Source organism: Phycodurus eques, chromosome 4 (assembly GCF_024500275.1).
Source record: "Phycodurus eques isolate BA_2022a chromosome 4, UOR_Pequ_1.1, whole genome shotgun sequence".
Taxonomy (NCBI): domain Eukaryota; kingdom Metazoa; phylum Chordata; class Actinopteri; order Syngnathiformes; family Syngnathidae; genus Phycodurus; species Phycodurus eques.
This window is the reverse complement of record NC_084528.1, coordinates 25790139-25797359: the sequence shown is the minus strand read 5'-3', so window position 1 is coordinate 25797359 and position 7221 is coordinate 25790139. Positions and strand designations below refer to the sequence as shown.

Genomic DNA, 7221 nt, shown 5'->3' with positions numbered 1-7221 from the left:
CGGTCGTCGCTCATCTTTATGTTTGCCAGTCAAAGGTTTCTATGGACAACAACACAATCTGTTGAATGACAACAACTGTCAAAGTAGGAAAACACTCTTTTCCTTCCCATTTTGGTGTAAATTATTGTATTTTATAATATTTTTCTACACAACAGTTTGTGCCTAATATGGTTGTATTATTTCCCAATACTTTTGTCTACTATTTTTTTGTATTATTTCAAAATGTTGTCTCATATTTTAGGCCTAATATTATTTCTTTTCTAATGTTTTAAAATATTTGCCTAATATGCCTACTTTTTCAAAATAATTTTGTCTGGTATTTTTGTATTATTTGGAATTTTCTGTCTATATGTTGGGGCTAGTATTACTGTATTATTTGCTAATCTTTTGTCGTTTTATAATATTCGTTTAATATGTTTGTATTGTAGGTGTAATATTTTTGTCTAGTTGTTTTGTATTATCTTTCATTCTAATATTTTGGGCCTGGTACTGTCATATTCCTTTCCAATATTTGATCTAATATTTTGGTATTTCTCGCAAAAAGTTTAGCATTTTTTAGTATTCTCTAACTAATATATCTTTCTTAATTTTTGTTTTTGGCCTTTTATTTTTGTATTTTCCACATTTTTTTTGTATTATTTAGAAATATTTTGTAATTTAAATTAGTGTATTTTTAAAATATTAGTCTGTTTTTATTTTTTTCCTAATTTGTGATTATTTCATAACCTGTCACACATCGTGACAAATAGTTGTGTATTTTCCATCTAACAGGTGTGTCTGCTGGTCATCACTCACATCACACTTTGCCGTTTGCCAATCTGCGGACAGCCTGTTGACTCCCAATAACTAGCAAAGCAGGTAACAAGCAGGAGTGATCCAGCCCAATGACACCTAACATTGTTTCAGCACTGACGTTGATTCTTAATCAGCTCATAGGCACTATTTGTTTTCCGGGCTTCACTACACAGACGTCAGAGTGCATTCCTGCGGTGGAAGGTGCTTCAAATTACACCCCAAACCTGGATTTATGCGCCACCAAAATCCACTGCATCCACTGTAACTTGAACATGTTCAGCCCAAACGTTCAACAACCCCAATTCCAATGAAGTTGGGACATTGTCTTAAACAAATAACAGAATACAATGATTTGAAAATCATGTTCAACCTATCTCTAATTTAATAGACTACAAAGACAAGATATTCAATGTTCAAACTGATAAACGTGATTGTTTTTAGCAAATAATCATTAACTAATTAATGATTAATTTTATGGCTGCAACACGTTCCAAAAAAGCTGGGACAGGGTCATGTTTACCACTGTGTTACATCCCCTTTTCTTTTAACAACATTCAATAAACATTTGGGAACTGAGGACACTAATTGTTGAAGCTTTGTAGGTGGAATTATTTCCCATTCTTGCTTGATGTACAGCTTCAGCTGTTCAACAGTCCGGCGTCTCCGTTGTCGTATTTTACACTTCATAATGCGCCACACATTTTCAATGGCAGCCATGTCTGGACTGCAGGCAGGCCAGTCTAGTACCCGCACTCTTTTACTATGAAGGCATGCTGTTGTAACACGTGCAAAATGTGGTTTGGCATTGTCTTGCTGAAATAAGCAGGGGCATCCATGAGAAAGACGTTGCTTGGATGGCAGCATATGTTTCTCCAAAACCTGTATGTACCTTTCAGCATTAATGGTGACTTCACAGATGTGTAAGTTACCCATGCCATTGGCACTAACACAACCCCATACCATCACAGATGCTGGCTGTTGAACTTTGCGTTCACAACAGTCCGGATGGTTCTTTTCCTCTTTGGCCCGAAGGACACGACGTCCACAATTTCCAAAAACAATTTGAAATGTGGACTCGTTGGACCACAGAACACTTTTCCACTTTTCATCAGTCCATCTTAGTTGAGCTCAGGCCCAGAGAAGCCGGCGGCGTTTCTGGGTGTTGTTGATAAATGGCTTTTGCTTTGCATAGTAGAGTTTCAAGTTGCACTTGCTGGATTTGAAGGTCACGGGGATTCAATGTTGGTTTTCTGCCTTGCCGCTTACATGCAGTGATTTCTCCAGATTCTCTGAACCTTTTGATGATATTATGGACCGTAAATGATGAAATCCCTACATTCCTTGCAACGTTGAGGAACATTGTCCTTAAACTGTTCGACTATTTACTCATGCACTTGTTCACAAAGAGGTGAACCTCGCCCCATCTTTGCTTGTGAATGACTGAGCAATTCAGGGAAGCTCCTTTTTTACCCAATCATGGCACCCACCTGTTCCCAATTAGCCTGTTCACCTGTGGGATGTTCCAAACAGGTGTTTGATGACCATTCCTCAACTTTATCAGTCTTTTTTGCCACCTGTCCCAGCTTTTTTGGAACGTGTTGCAGCCATAAAATTCTAAGTTAATGATTATTTGCTAAAACAATAAAGTTTATCAGTTTGAACATTAAAGATCTTGTCTTTGTAGTGTATTCAATTAAATATAGGTTGAACGTGATTTTCAAATCATAAACAAAAATATGCCCACATACCAGGGACTAGTGATGGCAAAGAGGGAACTAAGATTGAGCTTCTGCGAACTATAATTTTAGGAGTTAAGGTCAGAAATGAACAGAGAAAATGAATCTCTTTCTTCAGATGAATAGTGGCCTAAACTCGAGGTTTGGCTCCAATTTTGATATATGGAGGGCAGTCTACTTTTGCACTCAGCACTTATCCTGATTCATCAGTGCAACACTGGGCCATCAAAGAAAGTGATCTTCAGGTCAAATGCACGTTACGTAACCTGGGAGAAGTCATCCATCCATCCATCCATTTTCTGTACCGCTTATCCTCACTAGACTAAGAGATATTTTTTTCACTGTATTTCCGTCTGATATTTTTGTATTTTTCATCTGTTTTTGTAGTTTTCCTTTTTTTTTTTTAAATTATTTGCTAATAATCATTATCAGATTTTTGTGTACTTTAGTATACTCGGTTGAAGTATTTCAATATTTGTATGTAATATATACTCATTTTGTATTGTTTTCTAATATTTGTGTATTTTTCAACAAATACCTTTGTATTTTTGTGTATTTTCTTATTTATTTGTATTTTGGGGTTTAATCTTTGCTTTATCATCTAATATTCATGTCTAATTTTGTTTGCACTGTGTTGTTTTCTAACATTTGTGATTTATTTTGTCAGACATTTGTTTTCTTTTTCTAATTGTGATATCTTTAGATTATTTTCTAATGTTGGTGTATTTTTTATTCAATGTTTTTGTAATTTTTGTATCACTTTCTAATATTTTGTCTCAATGTTTTTTTCTTTTCATGTTTGTGTATTTTTCATTTAAAACTTGTTTTTTTTTCTATTTGGTTTTATTTTCCGATCCTTCTGATTTTTTATTCTAATATTTTTGACAATATTTGGAGAATTAGGCGGCACAGTGGTCGACTGGTTAGAGCGGCTGCCTCACAGTTCTGAGGACCGGGGTTCAATCCACGGCCCGCCTGTGCGGAGTTTGCATGTTCTCCCCGTGCCTGCGTGGGTTTTCTCCGGGCACTCCGGTTTCCTCCCACATCCCAAAAACATGCATGCTAGGTTAATTGACAACTCTAAATTGCCCGTAGGTGTGCATGTGAGTGTGAATGGTTGTTTGTTTGTATGTGCCCTGTGATTGGTTGGCAACCAGTTCAGGGTGTACCCCGCCTCCTGCCCGATGATAGCTGGGATAGGCTCCAGCACGCCCGCGACCCTAGTGTGGAGAAGCGGCTCAGAAAAATGGATGGATGGATTTGGAGAATTATTACTTTGTCTTTCATTAAACGAGTGTGCCGCATGGATTCGTGCCTCTCTCATTAGCGAATCATGATCATACTGATCACATAATCACTTCGCTTGCTATAATCGAGATACGAAATTTTTAAACTTGTAGTTTCATTTCGTTTTATTATACAGCCTTTGAACTTCAGCCTGTATTAATTCACTTTACATTACTTTCTTTGAGGAAAAACAACATCTTGGAAGTGAACCAGTTTACTGATTCTTTGAATCAGCGTACTCATTTTGACATCAGTGTACAAGTCCAAAGCTCTGAAATTTCATATTCTTACTTGGAATTAGAAATTCTGGTTGTACTAAAATCCGAAATGGATCTTTTTATTCAGTGCACAGAGGAGAAAAGACAGTGTGCAAAAAAAGTGAGCTGGCAACAGTACTCACACTCTGTATTTGAGTAGAACTCCAAATGTGCAAACGAAGAAGTACTGAATCTATGCCTTCACAAAAAAAAAAACAAAAAAAAAACTGAAATGTACAAAAGTAATAAGTAAAAATGAAATTTTACCATTAACCATACACCTGTTTTGATAACCTGGCACAATGGGGGAAAAACATTCTCTGCACATAACCATTTCCCTCTTTTCTTAACCTGCATAGTGCTTGTACTGAGAAGGAAGTTAAGTTAATTATTGGACACACTATCAAAATGTGTTTCCAAACCTTTGCTAACATGCCAAATTAGCTAATGCTAAGTGAAAAAAATATACCTTAATTTTATTTTTGTCAGATTATCCAGAGGATGTTTGGGATGCCAGAAGCTAGTGCAGATATGTAATCAAATATAAGGAGTAAAAGTAAAACAAATACGTAAGATACAGATACCTGAAAAATCTACTCAAGCACAGTAACCAAGTATTTGAATGTTATTTTCCAACACTGTAATAAATTAAAATGAAATCCAAACACACCTGTAGAGGTCTCAGATCAGCAGCGGTTCCATTGGTGCACCTGAAGTTGTAAAACTGGGCTACTCTAGCCTTCCTCTCTCATTCCAAGTCTCGCTGTTGTGTCTGGTTTTCCCACTGTGACACATCACCGCCTGCACGAGAGAGGCACACCCCCACCTCTTGCCCGCCTGGCAGCCGCCTCTGGTCGGACCAGTTGGACCTGCTCTGCTGTGTGTGTACGTTTCTGCAAGAGGAAAATGACCTGGCTTAACACTTTTCAACATGCACACTAACCACAATTACATTTCCAAGAACATCCACTTGTATGCCTTTCTGTGACTACTCCAGTCTCTTTAATCTGAATTGCTGTGACAATGGAAGCACAGTGAGTGGCCACTTCCCTCTGAGAACATCCCGTTTAAAGCCTCGCAATGGCCACTGTTAATGTTATGCCATAAAAGCAATATCAGTGTTCTACAGTATATATATTTTTTTATATTTCTTTATTTAAAATAAATTATGGCATGTCATGCATCTCATTTTTTAAACTTTTAAAATCTCATTTTCTATTTAAAAAATATTTGTTAAATGTCGCTATTTTTAATAACTTTTTTTAAAATAAAAAAATGGCACCCACGCATATTTAAAAAATGTTGTTTTTACTTACAAATGAATGATTGCATCACATGCATGTCATTTTAAAATTAGATTTATCATTGTTGTATTGTTGTTGACCAATACCGGCCACTCATGTGCCTGAATGGCATCTGTACCATTTGCACAATCAACTGAGTAATATCTGCAACATTTGCACAATAGACTTTGTCCCAGATTATCAAACTACTAGTCACTTTAAACTGCATCCATTTCTTGAAGTCTCAGCGCCCTTTGCACAATGGTCATTGCACAGGACTATTGCTCTATTAGTCATTCAAACTGCTCTCTTTGCTAGAGAACACTGCATCTTTTTGCACAATTGTCAAAAAAATAATAATAAATTGTACCGGCATTACCAGATTAGTAGCAACCTTTTATTGCTCAGTGACAGTTTTTCTCAATGTCTTTATGTCTCAAAAATATTCTCTGTCAATTGAGCGTCTGTTGTCATACTAGAGCAGCTCCAACTACCGCAGACAAACTCCTTGTGTGTTTTTGACATACATGGCGAAATAAAGATGATTCTGATTAGCCTAATAGCATAATAAGTCATCTTGTTTTTGGAAACAAGGGGAAAATAAATAGAAATTCAACAAGCAAGTAGAGTCCATTTGCTGTGATTTGACCTCTCAAATCTCATTTAACAACCTTTATGTGTAATTATTTTATGATTAAATACAATATTTTCATAGCATTGCAAGCACCTCATTTTAACCACTCCCACTATAATTATTCTTATTTATTATTAAATTGTTATATTGTAGTTTAGTGGTTTTTATTATTATTATATATATCCCAGCACGGTGGTCGACTGGTTAGCACATCTGCTTCACAGTTCTGAGGACCGGGGTTAAAATCCCGGCGGCGCCTGCGTAGAGTTTGCATGTTCTCCCCTGCCTGCATGGGTTTTCTCCGGGTACTCCGGTTTCCTCCCATATCCCAAAAACATGCCTGGTAGGTTGATTGAAGACTCTAAATTGCCCGTAGGTGTGAATGTGAGTGCGAATGGTTGCTTGGTTCTATGGGCCCTGCGATTGGCTGGCGACCGGTTCAGGGTGTACCCCGCCTCTCGCCCGAAGACAGCTGGGATAGGCTCCAGCACGCCCGCGACCCTTGTGAGGATAAGCGGTACAGAAAATGGATGGGATGGATATATATTCCAACTACATTCTAACCACTGAGATTACAGTACAATGTCATCAGGAGATTGCCACAGAGACCGGAAGAGTCACAGACAGGCATACAGATGGACGTGCTTGGAAATGTTATCCCAATATCCTTTACTTTTTATGAGTAATGTATCATAAAGTTGTACTACATACTGTGTAGCTCCAGCAAGTCCTTGACCTCCATTGGCTGATCGATGTGATGGAAGTCAGCAGGATGCATACAGTAGCGTCATGCGCGATACAACTCAAGGTGGGCACACACCATACCTTCACGTCACACCAGCTTGGTGAGTCTTTATGCGGTTTGAAGGTTTACTGACGACACTTGCTGTCCTGGGAATACTGTGGAGAGAGCTAAACCACACAGTTACGCACTTCAAATCAAATCAAGCACGGAAAAAAAATTATACTTCATAACTGGGAATTTGAATCCCGTGGCTTGCTTTGCAAAAACATAAAACTTTTAAATACATAATACTCACCAGAGATGCTGATTATCAAATGTATCAATGCGTGCGGATCGCTATGCTTTGCTAGTCGAACTTGCCTTGGTCTGACCAACCAATCAGAAGATGGAAAAATCAACGGCCAGTTCACTGGCCCTATGAGAATGAATCGGAAATCTGATTGGTTAAAGATTGTTAATATAGTTGAAGTTACATGGGCCAGCA

At 37.7% G+C, this 7221-nt stretch overlaps 1 protein-coding gene across 2 annotated transcripts in view; it reads right to left on the bottom strand.

Annotated features, from left to right (window-relative positions):
* The window catches only part of rnf183 (ring finger protein 183), a 7410-nt gene extending 2562 nt beyond the window's left edge, over positions 1 to 4848 (bottom strand). The window contains exons 1-2 of one of the 2 annotated variants that reach the window (XM_061675748.1): positions 4746 to 4848; positions 1 to 58 (exon numbers count right to left, since the gene is read on the bottom strand). The exon at positions 1 to 58 is cut by the window's left edge and continues 2562 nt beyond it. In XM_061675748.1, coding sequence (XP_061531732.1) covers positions 1 to 14 — 14 coding nt within the window. In that variant the 5' untranslated portion in view covers positions 15 to 58; positions 4746 to 4848. The remainder of the gene's footprint in view (positions 59 to 4745) is intronic. The other variant, XM_061675747.1, reaches the window with a different exon arrangement.
* Between the last annotated feature and the right edge of the window lie 2373 nt (positions 4849 to 7221).